The 27,750-nt window shown below is 42.7% G+C and overlaps 1 protein-coding gene and 1 pseudogene across 2 annotated transcripts in view; both read left to right on the forward strand.

Moving 5' to 3' along the window:
* Positions 1-3,134: 3,134 nt before the first annotated feature.
* The window catches only part of LOC115131449 (transmembrane protein 263-like), a 43,343-nt gene continuing 18,727 nt past the window's right edge, over positions 3,135-27,750 (forward strand). Inside the window, exons 1-2 of one of the 2 annotated variants that reach the window (XM_029663189.2) lie at positions 3,135-3,333; positions 4,066-4,177. In XM_029663189.2, the coding sequence (XP_029519049.1) occupies positions 3,328-3,333; positions 4,066-4,177 (118 nt within the window). In that variant the 5' untranslated portion in view covers positions 3,135-3,327. Of the gene's footprint in view, positions 3,334-4,065; positions 4,178-22,624; positions 22,797-27,750 lie in introns of those variants that run through there. The other variant, XM_029663190.2, reaches the window with a different exon arrangement.
* LOC115131448 (glyoxalase domain-containing protein 4-like) lies at positions 16,354-19,807 on the forward strand (annotated as a pseudogene).

Here is a 27,750-nt window from a genome sequence, read left to right on the forward strand (position 1 = left end):
CTGTAGAACCTTTTAAGGATCTGAGGACCCATGCCAAATCTTTTCAGTCTCCTGAGGGGGAATAGGTTTTGTCGTAACTTAGTGGCAACTTAATGCCAATGTATAGAAAAACTAGATAGATTTATATTTTCCATTGCCTTGTTCAGTCACAACTTGGAGGAACATATGATATTACAGTTTTCAGATCACGTTGATAGGATAGTCTCGATCAGAGCTCATCCAGTTTATTCTCCAGTGATTGCACGTTTGCCAATAGAACGGAGGGTAGAGGTGGTTTATCCACATGCCGACGTGGTCTCGTCAGGTATCCCGCACGCCAGTCTCTATACCGCAGCCTCTTCCTTTTTCAAGTGTCAGGGATTTGGGCATGGTCCGGGATGAGCAGTATGTTCTTCTTAGCAGGCTCATTGAAGTAGAAATCCTCATCCACATAGAGGTTAATGATAGCTGTTCTGATGTCCAGATGCTTTTTTCGGTCATAGGAAAATGATGGTGGAAACATTATGTACAAAAAAGTTTAAGATCAGCACAAAAAAACACACAAAACAGCACTTGGTCAGGAGTACGTAAGACGGCTGCTCTTCCCTCCAACGCCAATCTACATTGTTTTTAGAATCAGATTGTTTGTTTTGGCTAATAGGCCAAGAAGAACATACAGTAGCTCTTGGCTTATCCTATATTGCTTGTATAGGCCTACATAGTACTTTTTTTAAAGAAAATGTTGCATTTTCATTCTACATTAAAGTATTAAATTTTGACAGCATTATACTATCTTCAATGCTGAAAGTCACTGAGCGAAAATGATATAGATATTCAACATTTTCATTTCCAAATGAATTCATGGGTTAAAATTACAGGTGTTAAAATCATGGCCATGTCACCTGGTATTGGTCAATCTAATGTAAAGTGTAACAATTTCCTCTGTAGTGTGATTATCTCTAACCTATATCAAATACCTTGTAATGGTTTCAGAGGTGTGATTGTCACTAGCCTATATCGAATACCTTGTAATGGCTTCTGAAGTGTGATTGTCACTATCCTATATAGAATACCTTGTTATGATTTCTGAAGCGTGATTGTTACTAGCCTATATCAAATACCTTGTTATGGTTTCTTAAGCGTGATTGTTACTAGCCTATATCAAATACCTTGTTATGGTTTATGCCAGGTCAGGCTAGGCCCTTTTGGGATGTCCGACCCCAACTCTCGAGAACCCAAGGCGGCCTACAGGTTCCCCCTCTTGGGTTCTCAGCTGATGGTAAGGACCACAGACTGCTCCATGTGAAATAAATCAAATCAAATTGTATTAGTCACATTGCGCCGAATACAACAGGTGTAGACCTCACAGTAAAATGCTTACTTACGAGCCTTTAGTCAACAATGCAGTTTTAAAAAATACGGATAAGAATAAGAAATAAAAGTAACATGTAATTAAAGAGCAGCAGTAAAATAACAATAGCGAGCCTATATACAGGGGTTGTGTCCTTGTGGTCAGATGCCAAGCAGTTGCCATACCAGGCAGTGATGCAACCTGTCAGGATGCCCTCGATGGTGCAGCTGTAGAATCTTTTAAGGATCTGAGGACCCAGTCTCCTGAGGGGGAATAGGTTTTGGCGTGCCTTCTTCACGACTGTCTTGGTGTGCTTGGACGATGTTAGTTTGTTGATGATGTGGACACCAAGGAACTTGAAGCTCTCAACCTGCTCCACTGGAGCCCCATCGATGAGAATGGGGATGTGCTCTGTCCGCTTTTTCCTGTAGTCCACAATCATCTCGTTTGTATTGATCACGTTGAACTACAATCCAACACTGTTTTAGCATTTACTGTAGAAACTTTTTGGAAAAATAAAGCCCTCTACTTTCACATCACACAAACGCAAAATAAACAATTACTGTTTAAACGGTTTTAACACAAATTGCAGCAAACAGTATTTTTCAGTTACAACACTATGCTGGGGTCCTTCTTCAAGGGGTTAGGAGACGCTCCGATAGCTAATTAGATCACGTGGTCACCTCTGTCTTCGGTAAACATGTGCTGTTACATGGAAATATGGCCCTATGATAACCATAACCCTAAAAAGGTGTGTAGTAATTTAACCTTTCATTTTTTTGACGATGTGAAAGTTAAGTTCCAAATGTTTCTAAAACCGTATCTCAAGTGACGTGTATTGACATTTAGAGTAAGCTTTGGGACAGCATTGGTGCATTTGCCCCAGGCGGCGGACAGGTTCATGAATAGATGTTACATGTTTAACATTACTGTCTATGAATTGGCAAGTCTGACCCGTGCTCCCTTTTCAAGGAGAGCTGCTTTTGAGATAACATGGGCTTTATTTACAAAGGTACCCAATTCTGATATATTGCTCAATTATTAACAAAATAGCTGATCTGATTGGCGAAAATACCAAATAGTGAATGTATTGAGGTGCCGTGGAACAATTAACCTAGCTAAAACTGCTAATAATAAAGTTAGCTAGTTTGCTTATTAAAATATGGTCAAATAAATTAACTACATTCTCCATATTGATAAGGTTATAATCGTCAAACACGTATTTGTTGTCATCTTTTGGTTTAAAAGGTTAAAGGTCAGTGGTGAAACGTAGTGCTTTCAAGACAACTGGGAACTCTGGAAAACAATGTGGTCAAATCATGACGTCAGTGATTTTCAGGTCTGAAAGTGTTGGAAGGGTGGCATCACTGCGCTCTTCAGTACAGGCCATTCTACTGCCATTGTTTCTCTATGGAGATGAAATAACCAAATCCACTCATTTGAAGGGGTGTCCACATACTTTTGGTGATATAGTGTATAGGCCAGTAGGCATTTTGCCTTTTGTGATTGAGAGGATTATTGCTATATAACATTTGGCCAAGTAGGCCTACGTTAACATTCGTTTTTCAAGTATTTAACAATTATCAATTTTTGTCATTTCTTAGACACCACCTATTTTGCACCTGATACCATTCCTCATTTATTTGTATTTATTTGCCTTTTCTAGTCAGTCAGCTAAAAGTGCATAAATCTGAACCAATATGCTGCTGCTGCTGCTCCTCCTCGTTGAATCATTTGACTCGATGATATCCCCTTCTGGCTGAAAATCACCATTACAGCAGGTTACAGAAGAATTCCGTAAACATCCCAAGCGTCACTTCCGGTTACATTTTGACAGCAAAACACTGCACATTTTAGCTAAACGAAGCTCTGATCCTCGTTATATGTTTATTTTAACACGTTTTGTGTTTTATGCTCCACATTTATTAGCCAATTTGACTTGTGTGGCGGAATTGACAGTGTTCAGAAAGAGATCAGTCTTCTGCTTCTAGCAAAAGATGAAAGTGAGTATATGTTGGGATTTTGTTTTTGTTGAAATGTTAGCTACGCTTTTGAAATGCACGTCTTTGGTAGCAATCTCACATTTTCGCATTCAAGAAAAAGCAAAAGTGTTTTTTATTGCAATTACATGACTGACGTTGCAGGTAGTGTACAATGCTGGTGTCATACAGGAAAATGAACACACCTCCCCCTTAATAGCCAGCCCACTGTGATGCTCTTTCAGGAAAAACAAGTTATTGTTTGTTTGCTACGTATGTAGCGACCTCACTGCTGCAGAACATGTTGCTGATTACTTTGTGTACGTGTGTTACAGACACGTGATACACAGCAGCCACTTTGACATGATACTGTAACAGTATTCTTGCTGTCTCTATTTTCGGGCCAATTATGAGTGTGTCAATGTAATAGGATTATTATTTGCCTAGTGCCACATGATCACAGTTTATATTCTATTATTCTCAATTCTCTAGATCAAACATAAACGTTTTAATTTTAAGCTTTTTATTTATTTTTGTATTTTTCTTTTAAACTTTCTTTATTCTCAGTGTATTTATTTGACATTGCGCTATTGATCAACATAGGCATACTACATGAGATTATTATTATGTTATCATGAATTATGTCCTCATTTAAACTGCGAAATGCAACTATATGAGATATAATATTATTTATATGATATTATTTATTCAGTTAGGCCTATGTGGTTGCAGTTCTCACACTGACTTGTCCTGTAGGTTCCTAGTGATGAAAATGAGGTGGTGGAGGAAGCCAGTAGCAGTTCATCATCAGTAGACAACTCCAACAACGAAGAGATTCCTCCTTATCTACGTGAAGAACCTCCTGAAGGTACGATCATGCTCTCTAATTAATCAGATATATCTGAGTTTGGATTCAAACTAACTACTGAAAAGGGCTTTAACATTGAAACATGTATTTTTGTGTGTTTGTGTCTGATGAGTCCATTGCAATGAACATTAATCAACATGGGATATCATTTATATTCAACGTTCTCTGACGTGGATGTCTTGGTTTCCTTGCACCATGCTCTTATAGAAATGTTGTTTACATGAATTAATGTCCACTCTGAAACGACTGAAACAGCAGTTTGTATTTGCTCTGAGAGGACGTGCATCTGTAGTTCAGAAATAGTCAAGTCATTCGCCTCATGATCACATCTGATGATGCAGTACATCTGATGATGCAGTACAGCCGAACGGCCTGCAGAGGGGCATATTGGCCAACAGAAGGTTTTGATCATCTTTTAACGTGCAGCAACATAGAGACCGTGGGTGATAGACCTAGGCTCTATCTGTGATTTGCTGTGCTTATACAGGCTAAAATGTAAGGTTATTGGTCATTACTTCAGAGTAAATGCTACATTTAATTCAACCAATTATTCTGCACTACAACCTTGTATGCCAATTCGCACACGACGAGGCTGCGCTAAAATAAAATTATATGAGGCGTTTGCTATCTGTCTGGTGGGGATAATGAGATAATTAATTTCTTCAAGACACAGTCTGAATCCCAAATGGAATCCTATTCCCTATATAGTGCACTACATTTGACCAGAGCCCTATGGGCCCCAGTCAAAAGTAGTGCACTATGTAGGGAATAGGGTTTTATTTGGGACAAACAGAACTGTATGTAAATTAGTGAAATCATGATCAACTAACTGCCTCATCATTATTCCAGATCTTCTGATACAGGCTATTGTTGGGTTCAAATACTATTTCAAATCAGAAACTATTCCATATATTTTATCGTTGGCTTTAGTCTGCCTGGAGTGCCAGATGGGGTTTGCACTTTTTCAACTATTCTATTCGTTCAATTGCGCCAGGATAGCTCATTCAAGCAGGTGAAGTATTTTAAATAATCAAATAGTATTTGAACCCAGGTCTGCTGTTAAGATGAAGACATTCATACATCTGTCTTTCACGCTAATGCCTTCCTCCTCCCAACACATTACATTTATCAGGTCTAGGCCTAATTGCGCCTGACAATATCCAACTTCAGTGTAAGGAAATGTAGGCCTAACTCACCTCATTTAAGTGTGTACGTCCTAGTCCCATGTGTAAAGAAATGTAGGCCTAACTCACCTCATTTAAGTGTGTACGTCCTAGTCCCATGTGTAAAGAAATGTAGGCCTAACTCACCTCATTTAAGTGTGTACGTCCTAGTCCCATGTGTAAAGAAATGTAGGCCTAACTCACCTCATTTAAGTGTGTACGTCCTAGTCCCATGTGTAAAGAAAGCATCAAGTCAAATTTTATTTGTCACATGCGACAAATACAGTGACATGCTTACTTACAAGCCCTTAATCAACAATGCAGTTTTAAGAAAATACCTATGAAAAAAGGTAAGAGATAAGACTAACAAATAATTCCAGAACAGCAGTAAATAACAAAAGCGGGGCTATATACAGGGGGTACCGGTACAGAGTCAATGGTCAATGTGCGGGGGCACCGGTGTCGAGGTAATTGAGGTCTGTCAGTACATTTTTAGGAAACATGAAACGGAATACAGATGTAAATTCTGCCTTCATCTTCTCTTTGAGAAAACTATTTTTATGCCTCCCTCTTTTTTTTATGTCATTTGTGGACACTACAAAGTAATTCATTTATGGTAATTATCTTTCTGGAAACAAACAAACCCTATTTTTGGTCAAGGACTGGAATCTGATTCACCAAAGTATCACTGCTGTATATTTGAAACAATATGTTGCTGTAATTTACAGAGGCATTGCCATAATGTAAAGTTATTACAGTATATCTGGTGAACAGGCTATATTAGGGCATTGTACTGCTCTTGGGCTTTTCATCCTACATTGAAAGTATTGTATTGCATACCACTTGGTATGGTTATATTAATTGCGTGTATCTGATGTCTGGTACAATAACTAGGTTGCATTTCAACCCTATCCCAATAGGTTCCTCTCTGAATAGCCTATGTGAATGTTAAGTGTTTTACATCCTATAAAATTCTGCTTTTTACAATTTCCCAGCACGGAGTCAGTTGTCGTTATCAGTCTACAAGAGTTTAAATTAATATATTTTTCATCACCATCATGTCAGAGAGGTATGTGTAAGTCTTTCATAGGAGGAGAGGAATTAAAGTGATTTTCTACTTTAGTAGTTCTTCATTTTACCCAGCTGCAGTTGAGAGCTAGTCTAAGACCCAGTACAAATCTGTGTTTTCTATAACCCAAACAAACTGGATTAAAACAGAAAATGGCCAACAGGATATTGCTGTGCCCATGTTCCCAGAATCAGCATCAGTCAGCCAGTGTTCTGTGCCCCTAGAACCCATCTGTACTACTGGGCCATGCCTTCTATGCTTTCTTTTCAATCATATAAAGGCCTTCATAGTAGGTTTGATTAGTTACATAGCTACTTGAATCAGTCATTCTCATGACAGTCACATATCCTCCGTAGAAACCACTACAACACGACCTTCACATCCCTTCCAAACCACTACAACACGACCTTCACATCCCTTCCAAACCACTACAACACGACCTTCACATCCCTTCCAAACCACTACAACACGACCTTCACATCCCTTCCAAACCACTACAACACGACCTTCACATCCCTTCCAAATCACTACAACACATCCTTCACATCCCTTCCAAACCACTACAACACGACCTTCACATCCCTTCCAAACCACTACAACACGACCTTCACATCCCCTCCAAACCACTACAACACGACCTTCACATCCCCTCCAAACCACTACAACACGACCTTCACATCCCTTCCAAACCACTACAACACGACCTTCACATCCCTTCCAAACCACTACAACACCTTCACATCCCTTCCAAACCACTATAACATCCATCCCTTCCAAACCACTATAACACGACCTTCACATCCCTTCCAAACCACTACAACACGACCTTCACATCCCTTCCAAACCACTACAACACCTTCACCCTTCAAACACTCCCCATCCAAACCACTATAACACGTCCTTCACATCCCTTCCAAACCACTATAACACGTCCTTCACATCCCTTCCAAACCACTATAACACGTCCTTCACATCCCTTCCAAACCACTATAACACGTCCTTCACATCCCTTCCAAACCACTATAACACGTCCTTCACACCCCTTCCAAACCACTATAACACGTCCTTCACACCCCTTCCAAACCACTATAACACATCCTTCACATCCCTTCCAAACCACTATAACACGTCCTTCACATCCCTTCCAAACCACCACAACACGACCTTCACATCCCTTCCAAACCACTATAACACGTCCTTCACATCCTTTCCAAACCACTACAACACATCCTTCACATCCCTTCCAAACCACTATAACACGTCCTTCACATCTGTCACGTAGAGTAGGCCAGAAGGCTAAACTGGATAACCTAACCTCTATCAAAATAAAAAGATGACGGAGCCGCAAAAGTTCTTCTGTGCAAAGGTGTTTATTTACAAGTGATTCCGGAACAAAAAACAGTACTGCCATCAACGTCTACCTAATGGGACAGCTTAAAAACAATGCTGCCCCATCCACAGCTCAATCCAAAATGCCTTCCCATGACTGAAAGAGAGGCTCCTTTTGTAGGGCTAGCCCCTCCCCTCAGAACAATTAACCCTAATTAATTAATCAATTAACAATACAAACCTACATTTTCCATGAACTAAACATACTAAAGGATATACATTGCAACACGGTTTTAAACAATATCACAACATAACATTTACAACATTACATCACTACTGACAATATCTTTCAATATGCCCATATGCATTAATGAGCCATTTGGGACACGCACTATAAAGCCAACCCAATTCCCTTAGCTCGGGTCCTTTTCAAGCTACAGAGATGGAGAGAGAGGAACAGAACAAACAAACAATGCGCTCATCCACAACATTGATAAGTATAATAATTATTGTATCTCTCAAATATGAACATTGACAAGTGTGAAATGCATGCACCAAGACAGAAGTTAATTTGTGTGTCGACCCACATTGTTAACTTATGGTATAATGGCGCAGGGAGGAGTGATGAATATGTGTGTGCGTTAAAGAACCAAATGCTGCCCGCGGCCAGTGACGGACTTCTACGTCACAACATCCCTTCCAAACCACTACAACACGACCTTCACATCCCTTCCAAACCACTATAACACGTCCTTCACATCCCCTCCAAACCACTATAACACGTCCTTCACATCCCCTCCAAACCACTACAACACGTCCTTCACATCCCCTCCAAACCACTATAACACGTCCTTCACATCCCCTCCAAACCACTATAACACGTCCTTCACATCCCCTCCAAACCACTACAACACGACCTTCACATCCCTTCCAAACCACTATAACACGACCTTCACATCCCTTCCAAACCACTATAACACGTCCTTCACATCCCTTCCAAACCACTATAACACGACCTTCACATCCCTTCCAAACCACTATAACACGTCCTTCACATCCCTTCCAAACCACTATAACACAACCTTCACATCCCTTCCAAACCACTATAACACGACCTTCACATCCCTTCCAAACCACTATAACACGTCCTTCACATCCCTTCCAAACCACTATAACACGTCCTTCACCTTCACATCCCTTCCAAACCACTACAACACGACCTTCACATCCCCTCCAAACCACTACAACACGACCTTCACATCCCTTCCAAACCACTACAACACGTCCTTCACATCCCTTCCAAACCACTACAACACGTCCTTCACATCCCCTCCAAACCACTACAACACGACCTTCACATCCCTTCCAAACCACTACAACACGACCTTCACATCCCTTCCAAACCACTACAACACGATCTTCACATCCCTTCCAAACCACTACAACACGACCTTCACATCCCTTCCAAACCACTACAACACGTCCTTCACATCCCCTCCAAACCACTACAACACGACCTTCACATCCCCTCCAAACCACTACAACACGATCTTCACATCCCCTCCAAACCACTACAACACGACCTTCACATCCCCTCCAAACCACTACAACACAACCTTCACATCCCCTCCAAACCACTACAACACGACCTTCACATCCCCTCCAAACCACTACAACACCTCCCACTTACACGACCTTCACATCCCCTCCAAACCACTACAACACGACCTTCACATCCCCTCCAAACCACTACAACACGACCTTCACATCCCCTCCAAACCACTACAACACGACCTTCACATCCCCTCCAAACCACTACAACACGTCCTTCACATCCCCTCCAAACCACTACAACACGACCTTCACATCCCTTCCAAACCACTACAACACGACCTTCACATCCCTTCCAAACCACTATAACACGTCCTTCACATCCCTTCCAAACCACTACAACACGTCCTTCACATCCCTTCCAAACCACTATAACACGTCCTTCACATCCCCTCCAAACCACTACAACACGTCCTTCACATCCCTTCCAAACCACTACAACACGTCCTTCACATCCCCTCCAAACCACTACAACACGACCTTCAAACATCCCTTCCAAACCACTACAACACGTCCTTCACATCCCTCCAAACCACTACAACACGTCCTTCACATCCCTTCCAAACCACTACAACACGTCCTTCACATCCCCTCCAAACCACTACAACACGACCTTCACATCCCCTCCAAACCACTACAACACGACCTTCACATCCCTTCCAAACCACTACAACACGTCCTTCACATCCCTTCCAAACCACTATAACACGTCCTTCACATCCCTTCCAAACCACTATAACACGTCCTTCACATCCCTTCCAAACCACTATAACACGACCTTCACATCCCTTCCAAACCACTATAACACGTCCTTCACATCCCTTCCAAACCACTATAACACGTCCTTCACATCCCTTCCAAACCACTACAACACGACCTTCACATCCCTTCCAAACCACTACAACACGTCCTTCACATCCCTTCCAAACCACTACAACACGACCTTCACATCCCCTCCAAACCACTACAACACGACTTTCACATCCCTTCCAAACCACTATAACACGACCTTCACATCCCTTCCAAACCACTATAACACGTCCTTCACATCCCTTCCAAACCACTATAACACGTCCTTCACATCCCTTCCAAACCACTACAACACGACCTTCACATCCCTTCCAAACCACTACAACACGTCCTTCACATCCCTTCCAAACCACTATAACACGACCTTCACATCCCTTCCAAACCACCACAACATCAGAACAGCCTAAAAGACAGGGCTTGTTTGTTTTTTGTCATAACTTCTTACCAAAGTTTCTCCAGCGGGTATCGGCTAGATTTCCATCTGTTGCAAGTTATTAATAGAACCAAATGAAGTTTGATCGACTTTTCCTCCCTGTTTGTCCTGTCGTGTTTTGTGGCGCGGTGTAGGCTGCTCCATCATACCGACAGGTCCAGTACACATCAGGGGAAGATGGTGATGTGCAGAGTAACTGTGATGGATGGACTATCACACAGCTGAACTCTCAGCCAGACAGTGTGTGTGTGTGTGCTACTCCCCCCAAGTCCTATCCCAACAGCCTGTCCACCTGTGTCTCTGCCTAGCTTTTCATTAGAAGGAGAACACCTCCCAGCTCCAGTCTTCTGTGTGACCCGATCCCAGACTTCACAGACTCATGTAAGACCTTCATTTGAGCTAGTTTGCTACAGCAGGAAAATAATCCTGCAGAAACAGGAAACGTGAATTATTATATAGATGATGATTATTAGGGGACATTTCTGTTGGGGTTGATACATCATGTCTGGAATTTCAAAGTGGAAATTACAAACTTCAGAAGCCTTTTTAAAACTGAAATATTCTACATTGCAGGAAAGTTACCCTGCTACAGGGTGATCAAATTGTGTGGCTCTGTGAGGTTACACCGAATTAATCAGGGCAGCAGTGTGCTTTAAACGAGATCATGCTTTCCATGATTATCATCAGTATTTTTAAACGATTGAGCCATTAGAGTTTTATCCTAATAATATAATCAAACAGAAGCCTATCACTGTGGCTTGTAATGGAGGGGCTATGGCTTATGTTGGTGCTCATACCTTACAGCCCTCAGGCTGCTGTAAATGTATCCATCTCCAACACTGTGAAGTGTGTGTGTGTCCATCCATCTCCAGCACAGCCCTCAGGCTGCTGTAAATGTATCCATCTCCAACACTGTGAAGTGTGTGTGCGTGTGTCCATCCATCTCCAGCACAGCCCTCAGGCTGCTGTAAATGTATCCATCTCCAACACTGTGAAGTGTGTGTGTGTGTGTGTGTTTGTCCGTCCATTTCCAGCACAGCCCTCCTGCGAGGAGTTGGGTGGAAGTGACCCTTCTGTGTTTAATGAGCAGGAAACACACACACACACACACACACACACCCTATTACCTACACTGTATGTAGTGCCAGTGTAGGGCCTAGGTAGTGCACTACATACAGTGTAGGGAATAGGGTGCCATTTCAAATTCAGCCCGTGTCTGCCTGCTTCCAGGAAGACCTCGCTTCAAGTTTGTGTCACCTCGATGCGTTGTCGGCTCAGTGGAAATAGTCATTTGTCCACAAAATGCACTGTGATTCTGAGTTGCCAAACTGTTGGTTGAGGACAATGCTCCACAGTCTTATCACAGTTCATCAGTCACGATCAACATCACTGGTCTGATTGAGAGAAAGCTCCACAGTCTTATCACAGTTCATCAGTCACGATCAACATCACTGGTCTGATTGAGAGAAAGCTCCACAGTCTTATCACAGTTCATCAGTCACGATCAACATCACTGGTCTGATTGAGAGAAAGCTCCACAGTCTTATCACAGTTCATCAGTCACGATCAACATCACTGGTCTGATTGAGAGAAAGCTCCACAGTCTTATCACAGTTCATCAGTCACGATCAACATCACTGGTCTGATTGAGAGAAAGCTCCACAGTCTTATCACAGTTCATCAGTCACGATCAACATCACTGGTCTGATTGAGAGAAAGCTCCACAGTCTTATCACAGTTCATCAGTCACGATCAACATCACTGGTCTGATTGAGAGAAAGCTCCACAGTCTTATCACAGTTCATCAGTCACAATCAACATCACTGGTCTGACTGGGAGTTTGATTTACGGGCTGCTCTGAGATCTGTCAGTAAAGCTAATCTTTCTTTTTGCTGATCTCCATAACCATAGGAAAGTGAGGAGAGAGGACCCAATGCACACAACACACACACACGGTCAGTGGTCAACATTCTGTTTGGTCATCTGTCTTATCACTCACCCATTCAAGTGTGGATCACACCATTGGCATACAAGCGTATATGGTAGGCCTACTAAAGATTTGAGAATATAGATGGTATTATCCCAGGGATGGAACGCAACTACGCCATGGTTTATCATGAAACAGAAATACAGGAAAATATTTGATCACTGTTCACTGCGTTTATATCCCATTTGACTGCACAAATGTATCTTTATTAAAGACATCCCCTGAATGGTTGTTCACATCTCTGTGTTACTGTAAACTAAATCGTCCTCTGGGAGGCTAGAGGATGCATGCAGACAGGAGCAAGTGAAGAGGCATTTGAACAAAATTATGAAAACAACATTTGCTGTCTCTTAGGGAGAGAGACAGAGAGAGAGACAGAGAGAGAGAAAGAGCGAGACAGAGAGAGAGAGACAGAGAGCGACAGAGACATAGAGAGAGAGAGAGTGTGTCTCCTTGTCAAATATGAGCAATTTAGATGAAGAAAAGTGACCTGTTTGTTGTGGATGTTCATATCCAATTATTTTCCACAGCGTGTTATTTTGTCTTATCAGCACGTTTCTGTCAGAAGGCATACATTGATAATGTGGTAGGGCTGACAGGTTGAGAGAACAACTCTCCTTCCTCACTGCTGCTGTGTTCAAAGGGCTGACAGTCTCTCTATAGCAGACTTTCTGCAAGAACAATGAAAATCAGCAAGGTGCCAAGTCTGCCATCTGTGCTGGCAAATTATGACACTTCATTACTTTATTGGCCCATGTCTGTCCCATCTCTCTCCCATCTCTCTCCCACCTCTCTCCCATCTCTCTCTCTTGTCTCTTTCTCTCAACCTTATCTCTCTCTGAAACCCACAGTAGTTAGCCTACCTTTTGTAGCATAAGGAATCAGGGGTTAATCTAGCCAAATCTAGATGTAATATTTCCCTTCTGTTGCTGGTCTAACACAATGTTTATGACGATACGAGCATCTGTGAGTATTTCCTGTGTTGGGTGGAGAAATGACCGAAACTGGCCTAAATCTGCCTAACTCATCTGTCTTGTCCTAAGCTGGCTCAGCTACTCAGCAATTAAAGTCCCATTCCTCGTGTGCCCCGGGTGCATGGATACTGAATAAATGAATTGATGGTTGCAGAGGAAAATGGAACTCAGAGCTTTGGCCCTCTTTGGTTTTCTGGGGACACAAGGGGATACTAGTCTTCAGAGATACTACAAGCATTACCACCAACCAACATGTACCAAGTAACTGTTCCGTAGTTGACAGTGCCTTCACTTCTGAGTCCTGCTGTATCTCCTGCCATCTGGCCAGATCACAAGGACAACCTATGTAGGAGAGATAGCCTTGGCTGAGATGAGAGCAGAGCACTGCTTTCACATTGGTCCTCTTTGGTTTCCAGGGACAAAAGGGTTTTTCAGAGAGACACACTACAAACATAGTCATCAACCAACCTGTCAAAAGTTGATTTACTGCTTCACAGTTCACCTTTCCTTTTCAATACTTCCTGTGTCTTCTGTTCTGCCATATGGCCATAGCACAAGGACCGAGTAGATAGAGGATCGAGAACCTTTGCTCAGATTATAGCACAGCTTTCTTTGTAAACTCCCAGGGCTCCAAGACAACCCAACACCACATGCCTTTGTGTGTTGAAGTATTGAAAATAATCTTTACCTGTAACCTCTGACCTCTCACCTTCCCATTGAAACCTCCAGGTGTACCTTCCTGCATTATGCAGTGTGGTGCATGTAGTGATTACACTATTGATCATAATTACTTATTGATCAGTTAAATCACCAGATCAGCTTTCATCTCCGACATGATCAGAGGAAGCTGTCTGCCTACTATTGTATCTTTTTTTCTGTCTATTTCTCACTCTCTCTTTCTCTGTCTCTCACTCTCTCTTTCTCTGTCACTGGCATGAACATCATCATTGTTTTAATTTTCTCTTAACCTTACCACATTTCCCACTACCAGTGACAGCAGTAACAAATTTCCTCAAGCGGAAACGCTTCTTCACACTCAACTGCTCTAACCCCACCATCTTCTGTAACACCATAGCTGACCTCACAAACATATCAACATTTTTTTTTAAATCTGCCAATTTGACAGATTTCCCAAAAGTCTGATCCAGGAACCCATTTACCTCCTCTAGATTGTAAATTGAGTCGTCACCAGATGCTATCATATCAACAGAGACGTCCATATCCTTCTGATCCTCCTCAACTGAGGCCACAGACCCCTGACTCCCCTCAGCCACATCACTCTCAACACTCCCCACTTGCACCCCATCACTCATACTGGGCATCTCCTCCACTACCTGGGAGGCAAGCTCCACCTGAACCCCCTCCTGTACCCCATCACTCTGCTGCGCATCTACTCACTAGTCTGGGGAAGTGGCTCCCCAAATCCATCCTGAGCTCCTACAAGAATATTTTTCTGCTGCACATCAGACGCTATGTTCCCCTTTGGTACAAGCTGCAACTCAGTACCCTCAACACGGACAACTTGTTCCTCAGCAACAGGTGCTTGTGGCTGCTTTACCACTGTCGGCCCACCTCTCCCTACATCAGTGGGCCCAGGCATTACGAGGACCACCTACGCCCCTCCTTCCACCTTCTACCTTTTCAGGCAAGCATGTCATTTATGGCCAACATCCCCACACTCAAAACACCGTTGACTACCTATACTAGCATAAGCCATATACAGTCTGTTGTCATACTTGACTTTAAACGATACTGCCCAAGTATGCTCTGGAGTCCAGAAACATAAAAACCTGTCGCCGAAATGACAACCCATTTCAACGCGGGGTGTTTGAAACGACAACCTGTTTCAGAGAGGGGTGTTTGAACCGACATAACCTGTTTCAGAGCGGGGTGTTTGAAATGACATAACCTGTTTCAGAGCGGGGTGTTTGAAACGACATAACCTGTTTCAGAGCCGGGTGTTTGAAATGACATAACCTGTTTCAGAGCGGGGTGTTTGAAACGACATAACCTATTTCAACGCGGGGTGTTTGAAACGACATAACCTGTTTCAGAGCGGGGTGTTTGAAACGACATAACCTGTTTCAGAGCCGGGTGTTTGAAATGACATAACCTGTTTCAGAGCGGGGTGTTTGAAACGACATAACCTATTTCAACGCGGGGTGTTTAAAACGACATAACTTGTTTCAGAGCGGGTTTTTGAAATGACATAACCTGTTTCAGAGCGGGGTGTTTGAAACAACATAACCTATTTCAACGCGTGGTGTTTGAAACTACATAATCTGTTTCAGAGAGGGTTGTTTGAAACGACAACCTGTTTCAGAGCCGGGTGTTTGAAATGACATAACCTGTTTCAGAGCGGGGTGTTTGAAATGACATAACCTGTTTCAGAGCGGGGTGTTTTTAAACGACATAACCTGTTTCCGAGCGGGGTGTTTTTAAACGACATAACCTATTTCAGAGCCGGGTGTTTGAAATGACATAACCTGTTTCAGAGCCGGGTGTTTGAAATGACATAACCTATTTCAGAGCCGGGTGTTTGAAATGACATAACCTGTTTCAGAACGGGGTGTTTGAAACGACATAACCTGTTTCAGAGCCGGGTGTTTGAAACGACATAACCTATTTCAACGCGGGGTGTTTGAAATGACATAACCTGTTTCAGAGCGGGATGTTTGAAACGACATAACCGGTTTCAGAGCCGGGTGTTTGAAATGACATAACCTGTTTCAGAGCCGGGTGTTTGAAATGACATAACCTATTTCAGAGCCGGGTGTTTGAAATGACATAACCTGTTTCAGAACGGGGTGTTTGAAACGACATAACCTGTTTCAGAGCCGGGTGTTTGAAACGACATAACCTATTTCAACGCGGGGTGTTTGAAATGACATAACCTGTTTCAGAGCGGGATGTTTGAAACGACATAACCGGTTTCAGAGCCGGGTGTTTGAAATGACATAACCTGTTTCAGAGCCGGGTGTTTGAAACTACGTGTTTTTTTCTCTTTGTCTGGTTTTTCTGTTGTTTCTTCTGCTTTTCCTTTATCTTTTCTATATGGCAATCATTTTCAAGGATCCTCAATCAACTTGGACAAACTGAGGGTGATATAATCGTATAGTACATAACAAACTCTCTTGGGTTATCATGGCCTTGAGGTGTGCCTTGCAGTTCGTTTTCAAAGTGGGTGACCGAAGCTAAACAGGCACCTTTTACCGAGATGTGCTCGGCATGAAGATTTTGAAGATTTTGAAGAGGGATGCAACTTGTAAGGGCCCTTATGATGAAAAATGGAGCAAGACAATGGTCGACTTTGGGCCAGAGGATGGTCACTTTGTGGCTGAACTGACCTACAATTATGTAGTGGGACTTCCTGGGTCTGACTCTACAGTCTAGCCAGGCTGTCAGCAATGCTAAGCAGCTTGGTTGGCCCTTAGTTGGCCCCTCACTGAGGTTGGAAAGGTGGTCTATCTGGATGAGGCCCCAGGAGGTTATCACTTCTACCTGGTGGACAAAGAACAGCCTCCCAATGATCCCGTACAGAAGGTGAGTCCGGCAGGGTCTGTCCGGCAGGAATCAATACACGGCTGCTCCTCCCTTCTGGGGACGAAGGTGAAAGAGAGAAATGAGGCGAAGAAGACTGCTGATGGGATTCACAGACACTCAGTGTAAACTAGAGCTTCACAACATTGTTGGGACAGTAGACCATGGGACAGCCTTTGGACGTATAGCATTCTCTTGTCCATGTGAGCAGTTGGCAGATCTTGAAGCACTGATGACAAAAGGAAACCATCAAATCCTTACTATCTTGGTTAGCCTGGACACCCCATGACATCTGCGTTGTTGTTTGAGCCTTTATTGTGCTGTGGGTTCCCAGACCCAATAAAGGTTCTTTAAAACTCAAACTCTTTCTCTGTCTCGTTCTCTCTCTTTCTCTCTCTCTGTCTTGTCCCCTCTTTTACACACGCACTCTGCTACCATCCAAATGTGGCCATACATCCCATAAACAGACCCTGTCTGGCTGCCGTGGCTCAGGTGATGGGTGGATGTCTCTGTTAGATCGTGTGTGTGTGTGTGTGTGTGTGTGTGTGTGTGTGTGTGTGTGTGTGTGTGTGTGATATGAGATGTAGGAGCTGAACAACTTTGATTTTCTTCCATAAATCCCAGCAGATGAGGGATTGGGTCCTGTCAGGGCCAGCAGAAATTCAGCCTTATTTCTCACCCAGCCTCCCAGTCAGAGTGGGCTGAGGGGAGAGTCTCAGAGAAGGGAGAGCTGGACCTAAAGCTGGCAGTCTGGGATTTGGGAAGCTGTTTAATGGTCATTTCAATGATTGATGTATACCCATTGATTCCTGAATAATATAATGAGTTTAGCACCACTGTCTTTATTATGACCTAAAAAAAATGGTTTTATTACTCTGTTGTTTACAAACGACAAGAAGTTGAATCGCAGTCTGTACCTTTTTAAAGCAGGCAGTATGGATGTGGAAATTAAATCACATGGAAACACACCATACAACAAGGGATATTACAAAAAGAAACTGGACGAATCACACATTTGATGTATCAATAAGATACTATGCTTAAAGGTTGCTGTTGACAAGATGTATTGCATGTTCAACCTGTTTCTCATCATGAATCTGGAGGCTGCCCTGCAGAGTGGTCACTAGCTGGCACATCCACAAAGTTCTAAAATCAGATTTTAAACATAACCCTAACCTTAATGCTTAACCATAATCTTAACCCTAACCTTAATGCTTAACCATAATCTTAACCTTAACCCTAACCTTAATGCTTAACCATAATCTTAACCCTAACCTTAATGCTTAACCATAATCTTAACCTTAACCCTAACCTTAATGCTTAACCATAATCTTAACCCTAACCTTAATGCTTAACCATAATCTTAACCTTAACCCTAACCTTAATGCTTAACCATAATCTTAACCCTAACCTTAATGTTTAACCCTAACCTTAACCCTAACCTTAATGCTTAACCTTAACCCTAACCTTAATGCTTAACCCTAACCTTAACCCTAACCTTAATGCTTAACCTTAACCCTAACTTTAACCCTAACCTTAATGCTTAACCATAATCTTAATCCTAACCTTAACCCTAACCTTAATGCTTAACCATAATCTTAACCCTAACCTTAATGCTTAACCATAATCTTAACCCTAACCTAAACCACACTGCTGACACAAATTCCTAACCCTAACCTAAACCACACTGCTGACACAAATTCCTAACCCTAACCTAAACCACACTGCTGACACAAATTCCTAACCCTAACCTAAACCACACTGCTGACACAAATTCCTAACCCTAACCTAAACCACACTGCTGATCCTAACCCTAACCTAAACCACACTGCTGTCTTTAATTCCTAACCCTAACCTAAACCACACTGCTGTCTTTAATTCCTAACCCTAACCTAAACCACACTGCTGACCCTAATTCCTAACCCTAACCTTAAATTAAGACCCAAAAGCATATATTCAAGGCAAAGGGTGGCTATTTCAAGAATCTCAAATATAAAATATACAGTGCCTCGCCCAATTTTTCAGTTTTTGATTTGTTAAAAAAGTTTGAAATATCCAATAAATGTCGTTCCACTTCATGATTGTGTCCCACTTGTTGTTGATTCTTCACAAAAAAATATAGTTTTATATCTTTATGTTTGAAGCCTGAAATGTGGCAAAAGGTCGCAAAGTTCAAGGGGGCTGAATACTTTCGCAAGGCACTGTATTTAGATTTGTTTACTAAATGATTCCATATGTGTTTTGATGTCTTCACTGATGTCTTCGTGATTATTAGAAAATAGTCAAACATAAAGAAAACCCTGGAATGAGTAGGTGTTTTAAAACGGAAGCATGGAAATGGCTTATTGTAGTTTCACACCACTCACTTGTATTTTCAGCCATGCAATAGGACAGTTATTCCACTACATGTTAATGTTTTAAATGTATGTACATTGTAAAGATTTTGTCTGTAATGTCTGTCTTGTTATAAGTAGTGGACAGGAGGCATAGGAATTGCTTATAGGACAATACTAGTTTTGTTTACCAGACCATGCTATTTCATATCAAGGAAATCATGTATTATTTTCTTGAAAACCTTCTGTGCTGTACAAACCTGGCCTGCTATATGTTCTATTGTATAGTGGTTCTATGGGTCTATTATTATCATACATTTCCTCGGGTCTTTTACCAGGGCCAATGGTGAGAATAGTTTTTTGTTGAGCAGTGTAGCTGGGCTAGGTTTACAGTGGGGCAAAAAAGTATTTAGTCAGCCACCAATTGTGCAAGTTATCCCACTTAAAAAGATGAGAGAGGCCTGTAATTTTCATCATAGGTACACTTCAACTATGACAGACAAAATGAGAAAAAAAATCCAGAAAATCACATTGTAGGATTTTTAATGAATTTATTTGCAAATTATGGTGGGAAATAAGTATTTGGTCACCTACAAACAAGCAAGATTTCTGGCTCTCACAGACCTGTAACTTCTTCTTTAAGAGGCTCCTCTGTCCTCCACTCGTTACCTGTATTAATGGCACCTGTTTGAACTTGTTATCAGTATTAAAAGACACCTGTCCACAACCTCAAACAGTCACACTCCAAACTCCACTATGGCCAAGACGAAAGAGCTGTCAAAGGACACCAGAAACAAAATTGTAGACCTGCACCAGGCTGGGAAGACTGAATCTGCAATAGGTAAGCAGCTTGGTTTGAAGAAATCAACTGTGGGAGCAATTATTACATGGACATTATTACATGGACATGGAAGACATACAAAGACCACTGATAATCTCCCTCGATCTGGGGCTCCACGCAAGATTTCACTCCGTGGGGTCAAAATGATCACAAGAACGGTGAGCAAAAATCCCAGAACCACACGGGGGGACCTAGTGAATGACCTCCAGAGAGCTGGGACCAAAGCCTACCATCAGTAACACACTACGCCGCCAGGGACTCAAATCCTGCAGTGCCAGACATGTCCCCCTGCTTAAGCCAGTACATGTCCAGGCCCGTCTGAAGTTTGCTAGAGAGCATTTGGATGATCCAGAAGAAGATTGGGAGAATGTCATATGGTCAGATGAAACCAAAATATAACTTTTTGGTAAAAACTCAACTCGTCGTGTTTGGAGGACAAGGAATGCTGAGTTGCATCCAAAGAACACCATACCTACTGTGAAGCATGGGGATGGAAACATCATGCTTTGGGGCTGTTTTTCTGCAAAGGCACCAGGACGACTGATCCGTGTAAAGGAAAGAATGAATGGGGCCATGTATAGTCAGATTTTGAGTGAAAACCTCCTTCCATCAGCAAGGGCATTGAAGATGAAACGTGGATGAGTCTTTCAGCATGACAATGATCCCAAACACACCGCTCGGGCAATGAAGGAGTGGCTTCGTAAGAAGCATTTCAAGGTCCTGGAGTGGCCTAGGTCCAGATCTCAACCCCATAGAAAATCTTTGGAGGGAGTTGAAAGTCCGTGTTGCCCAGTAACAGCCCCAAAACATCACTGCTCTAGAGGAGATCTGCATGGAGGAATGGGCCAAAATGCCAGCAACAGTGTGTGAAAACCTTGTGAAGACTTACAGAAAACGTTTGACATCTGTCATTGCCAACAAAGGGTATATAACAAAGTATTGAGATAAACTTTTGTTATTGACCAAATACTTATTTTCCACCATATTTTGCAAATAAATTCATTAAAAATCCTACAATGTGATTTTCTGGATTTTCTTTCTCATTTTGTCTGTCATAGTTGAAGTGTACCTATGATGAAAATTACAGGCCTCTCATCTTTTTAAGTGGGAGAACTTGCACAATTGGTGGCTGACTAAATACTTTTTTTGCCCCACTGTATATGTAGAAGTATTTTCTCCAGCAAACTGAATCCTTGCTGCCTTCTCAGCCTCTACTAAACGTTGAGTGCTTGGGACGGGACATGTTTTATGTCTATCTGACTTGGAATCTGTTAATTGTTCGTCAAGCTGTTTTTAGAAGCATTATAGTTATTTTTCTTTACAGGAGCTTACAACCATTCATCATCAGAGACATGGTTCCTATTGTCCTACTGTTGAACAAGCCTTGTACTACGCTGTATTATATTATCTCAGTGTAGGCTAGTTTTCATTCCCACCACGTTTGGTTTCAGCCTTCTATACGAGCACAATGGTTTATTCCTGTCTTCTCTCCTCTTTCTGAAACTTTTTTTAATTCATATTTTTCCCCCATTAGGATAATTTTTGTTTGAGTATGCAGTTGTGCTGATGATATATCCCAGAGTCATAGATGATATACCCCAGAGTCAGAGATGATATACCCCAGAGTCAGAGATGATATACCCCAGAGTCAGAGATGATATACCCCAGAGTCAGAGATGATATACCCCAGAGTCAGAGATGATATACCCCAGAGTCGGAGAGGATGACGTACCCCAGAGTCGGAGAGGATGACGTACCCCAGAGTCGGAGAGGATGACGTACCCCAGAGTCGGAGAGGATGACGTACCCCAGAGTCGGAGAGGATGACGTACCCCAGAGTCGGAGAGGATGACGTACCCCAGAGTCGGAGAGGATGACGTACCCCAGAGTCGGAGAGGATGACGTACCCCAGAGTCGGAGAGGATGACGTACCCCAGAGTCGGAGAGGATGACGTACCCCAGAGTCGGAGAGGATGACGTACCCCAGAGTCGGAGAGGAGGATGACGGAGAGGATGACGTACCCCAGAGTCGGAGAGGATGACGTACCCCAGAGTCGGAGAGGATGACGTACCCCAGAGTCGGAGAGGATGACGTACCCCAGAGTCGGAGAGGATGACGTACCCCAGAGTCGGAGGGGATGACGTACCCCAGAGTCGGAGAGGATGACGTACCCCAGAGTCGGAGAGGATGATCCCCCAGAGTCGGAGAGGATGACCCCAGAGTCGGAGGGATGACGTACCCCAGAGTCGGAGGGGATGACGTACCCCAGAGTCGGAGAGGATGACGTACCCCAGAGTCGGAGAGGATGACGTACCCCAGAGTCGGAGAGGATGACGTACCCCAGAGTCGGAGAGGATGACGTACCCCAGAGTCGGAGAGGATGACGTACCCCAGAGTCGGAGAGGATGACGTACCCCAGAGTCGGAGAGGATGACGTACCCCAGAGTCGGAGAGTCGGAGCGGATGACGTACCCCAGAGTCGGAGCGGATGACGTACCCCAGAGTCGGAGAGGATTATATATCCCAAGGTCAGAGATGTTCTGATGATATATCCCAGAGTCAGAGCTGATATATCCCAAGGTCAGAGATGTTCTGATGATATATCCCAGAGTCAGAGCTGATATATCCCAAGGTCAGATATGTTCTGATGATATACCCCAGAGTCAGAGAGGATGATATACCCCAGAGTCAGAGCTGCTGCTGCATCTGGCAGCGATCGATGATGATATATTCCATCAGGTCAGAGAGAGAGAAGACACTATTGGATGTAATGATGGAAGTAAATTATGCCTATATATGGTAATTTACTCTGTTCAGGCGAGTTTGTGTCTCAAATATCACCCTATCCTCTATTCCAATTACATTCAGCCGCGGGGAGATTTTTTTCTTGAGCGGATGGTCGGGGGACCAGAACAAAGTTATAAATAATTTTTCCGAATTTGACTTTGGGGACCGATGATGTGGGATCTTTTTCTGGGTGAAAATAGTTAGACTAAATACTTTTAACACAGTTTACGATGTAGCTTAGTTTCTCATTCAGGCTTTTGTTATTTCACCAGCCATTAGGCTACATGTTGTTTCCACACACAGACACACACACACACACACACACACACACACACACACACACACACCACAACAGTACAATCGACCAGGCTGCTAAGGTGCATAGAAATTTGCAATAGAAACATGCTAAAATGAGAAAATAACTCAAACGCTCTTAGTATCAGTGACTGAGAACTACTTACACTCATTGGAAGTACCCCCCCTCCTGGTCCCTAGAAAGAGGAATATCTTAATTTAACCTTTTTGGCAGACCCTTGAAATGTCATAGTTCTGTATCAAAAGACAAAGTGACATTTTATTCATGACTGTGGAATTGGATTGATCTTTAGCACTCTTGTTGGAAAGTACAAAGAGCTATTTTCCCAGAAGAGGGTGAGAGGAAATGGAGAGAGGAGCGAAAGTATTATTACTTTGCGTTTTCTTCACAGGATGACAAACGGAAGGTTTCTTTGAGGTTTTGGCTGAAGAGAAAAAATAATTCAGACTTTCAGACTTGAATAAGAGGGAAATAACACAGACAGTATCATTTTAAGTCTAGCATCTTCTGAAAAATGAATGGAAATTCAGCGATGGAACAAGTGATGTTTTGTTGTTGTTTTTTGACACAAGTGGTAGTTGCCTGGTAACGGGGCGATGAAGTGTTGGTCGACGTGATATTTGAAGAAATAAGGTGCTGCATGAAATCAACAACCCACAAGACCAATACTGATTCAGATGCCTGACACACACACACACACACACACACACACACACACACACACACACACACACACACACACACACACACACATATATATATATATATATATATATTCGTGAGCTAATTGAGCACAGGCACTCCATTTTGTGACAGACTGATCTATTGTTTAACTGCCTGCCTGGTTTCCCCACTGCTATAGCCTGCTAATTGTTCAACAGAACTCTGTCTTAGACACTTACTTCTACCCAACAACAGCAACTAACAGTGTAATGACAAATTCCTAGAAGGAACATATGATAACAGACAGTCTGACAGGTGGGAGATGGGAGGGAAAGGGTGGTCAGGTCATATATAGCCAGAAGCTGTGTAGATCATAGTGATATTATTCTAGGGAAGGTTGTGTTGTTGGGAGTTAGGTTGAGTTATGCAGCCTTGAGGAGAGGAATGCGTGGGAGGATAATCAGCATTAGTCAATGGGTCGTATGCAGAGTCATTAGGGAAAATACAAAGCTGAGACATGATTTGTTTGCCTGATGTTTGTACATGTCTCCATCACCCTGCTCTGGTTATCCTTAGGACTGACTGGCCTTTACTGGCCCAGCTGTCTGTAGAGACCATGTTCATGTGTTGGCAGTGTAGGCACGGACACCGCCTGTCAGCGAAGCTAGTTGAAGAGCCTCTGCCTGTAGATATTGCAGTTGACTTATGGACCTGTGTATGTGTTGGGGGGTATGTGTTTGTTCATCCATGTGTGGTTGCGTGACTAACTGTACGTGTACTTGTATGAAGGCTATGTGACATGTGTGTATAATGTCTTAGTGCTGGGTAGCTGGGAGAGGTCTGTATTTCACTATCTTACGTAAGGAGCGTACGACCTCAAACCTATTGCTCAGCCTACGACGAGAGTTTGTTTTTATAATACTGTGTGCAGGTAGCAAGTCAAATTTGACAGAAGTATAAATAATGAATGCAATCCGATATAAACACGGCCAGTATCAGAAGTACAGGATCTGGCCTTGCTGCGAACATCTGAGTCAAGATGATTCAGTGTCCTATTTGAGACCACTGTAGGAAGGTCAAAGCTAAGCAAAACGGAGGTCGGTTTTAATGTTTTAGACTGCTTCTCATATGGATCCCTATTCCCTTTGGAGTGCACTACTTTTGACCAGGGCCCATAGGATGCAGACTTAATGTGTTAATTGAGTGACAAAGACATAATAACCAGTCGTCAGGTCTAGATACGTGCGGCTATCTTTTAATTGCATTGCAGATATGTGTGCTGTGCTGTGGAGGAGGTTTGAGTTGACTGAGACTTGAGTCATCATCACCTCAGTTAACAGCACTGCTGAGCTCAGCATCGCCTTGCCTTGTCTTCCTGGAGACAACACTAGTTAGGAAGCACTGAGACAGAAGCTGAGACTGAGGCTGAGTGAGAGACCGGCTGTTAGGGTGAAGTATTTTCTTACGCTAATGTGGGGTGACGTGGAGGAGGCTGCATGGTGTCAAAAACAGTCGGTAAACAGACATTTTATTTTCAGGTAGTTGAGGAACAGTGTGAAATCAGTCTACAATATGTGACCAAATGTGTAATTTGGGGGTGTAAAATGCCCAGTGAATCAAACTCTGTCTGATATGTAAATAACAGGGTTATTTATTGTCACATTTTGCCTTTAGATGAGGTCAATAGTTAAATAGAAGTAATCCTTAAAAGTAATCCTTTTTTCCACAACAGTTATCTTACAAAGCATTCAATCTGGATACCTGTTGGCTATCTAAATGATTGTGTTTGGTGTGTACTTACCAACTATTTCCAAGGTGTGAACAATAACGGCCGATTCCACACCAAGGCCCAAAAATATTTTTTGGTATCTCAGATTATTCTGTCAATTCTCTCATAGAAACTTCAATGCTTTTTGAATTTTTATCAGACATGTTTTTTTTGATGAAAGTGCTCATTTTAGGCCCTTTTTAGACCTACATGTATATATGCCTTTTGTAAGACCCTATGATCCGTGAACAACACATGATACAGACAGCATTTTGGTGTCATTGTACTCCGTATAGTGTGCTCTAAAATATGGAGTGTCCATTAATTGATTAAATATTAAAACTTTTAATATGAATACCTAAAAACTACCCTTTTCAATGTTCCAAAAACATATTGTTTGGAAGAATATATTCAGTGGGTTTTCTGCTAATTTTGAAGACATTACCCATTTTATACATAGAAAATGGCATTACAGGTCATTAACTAATCACATCACTCCTTTAGGATTCCACATTCAGCAAATCACCAACAGAGGGAGTTCCCTTTAAATCCATTTTCCCATTCACTTTGTTGGTGGTGCTCATAAAATGTATCAGAACTTAAAAAGTAGAAGAGCACCCACTCTGGAAATGTGATGTAGGCCTACTTGTAGAGTATATTGTTTCAAACAATATGTTTAAAAATGGACCAAATCCAAAGTTCATATTAGTACTTTTGATGTTGAAGAAATGAATGTAATTTTTGTTTTCAGAATCTAGACGTTCTCCATGTTTGAGAGAACAATGACACCAAGATGTTGTCTGTGTCATGTACCTTCACGGATCATAGGTGACTCACCACCTGGATTCTGTCTTATGTAGCAACATTTAAATTGTGTTTTTCTACATTGGATAAAAGTGACTCAGAGCTCTCAGAGACTCAGAGCTACAAAATCATACACTGCATTTGAGGGACAATGGGAAAGTAATTCTGCTTTGAAAGTTGATCAACTTGTAAACCCAGTTTTGAGAAAATGCCATTTTAGTGTTTCGGTGAGAGAGCTCTTCTTTGTCTACACCCATTCAGCATCATTTTACCCCCTCTTAAGCTTTAGCCCCACCCATCTCCTTGCATTCAGAGCGCACACTTGACACTTTACCTCTGGATAACATGAAAACAGCCTAACCAGCTCTGCTGGCAACATTTACATTTACATTTAAGTCATTTAGCAGACGCTCTTATCCAGAGCGACTTACAAATTGGTGCATTCACCTAATGACATCCAGTGGAACAGTAGTGCATCTAAATCTTTTTTAAGGGGGGTGAGAGGGATTACTTTATCCTATCCTAGGTATTCCTTAAAGAGGTGGGGTTTCTGGTGTCTCCGGAAGGTGGTGATTGACTCCGCTGTCCTGGCGTCGTGAGGGAGTTTGTTCCACCATTGGGGGGCCAGAGCAGCGAACAGTTTTGACTGGGCTGAGCGGGAACTGTACTTCCTCAGTGGTAGGGAGGCGAGCAGGCCAGAGGTGGATGAACGCAGTGCCCTTGTTTGGGTGTAGGGCCTGATCAGAGCCTGGAGGTACTGAGGTGCCGTTCCCCTCACAGCTCCGTAGGCAAGCACCATGGTCTTGTAGCGGATGCGAGCTTCAACTGGAAGCCAGTGGAGAGAGCGGAGGAGCGGGGTGACGTGAGAGAACTTGGGAAGGTTGAACACCAGACGGGCTGCGGCGTTCTGGATGAGTTGTAGGGGTTTAATGGCACAGGCAGGGAGCCCAGCCAACAGCGAGTTGCAGTAATCCAGACGGGAGATGACAAGTGCCTGGATTAGGACCTGCGCCGCTTCCTGTGTGAGGCAGGGTCGTACTCTGCGGATGTTGTAGAGCATGAACCTACAGGAACGGGCCACCGCCTTGATGTTAGTTGAGAATGACAGGGTGTTGTCCAGGATCACGCCAAGGTTCTTAGCGCT

The sequence above is a fragment of the Oncorhynchus nerka genome, linkage group LG9a (genome assembly GCF_034236695.1).
Source record: "Oncorhynchus nerka isolate Pitt River linkage group LG9a, Oner_Uvic_2.0, whole genome shotgun sequence".
Classification (NCBI taxonomy): domain Eukaryota; kingdom Metazoa; phylum Chordata; class Actinopteri; order Salmoniformes; family Salmonidae; genus Oncorhynchus; species Oncorhynchus nerka.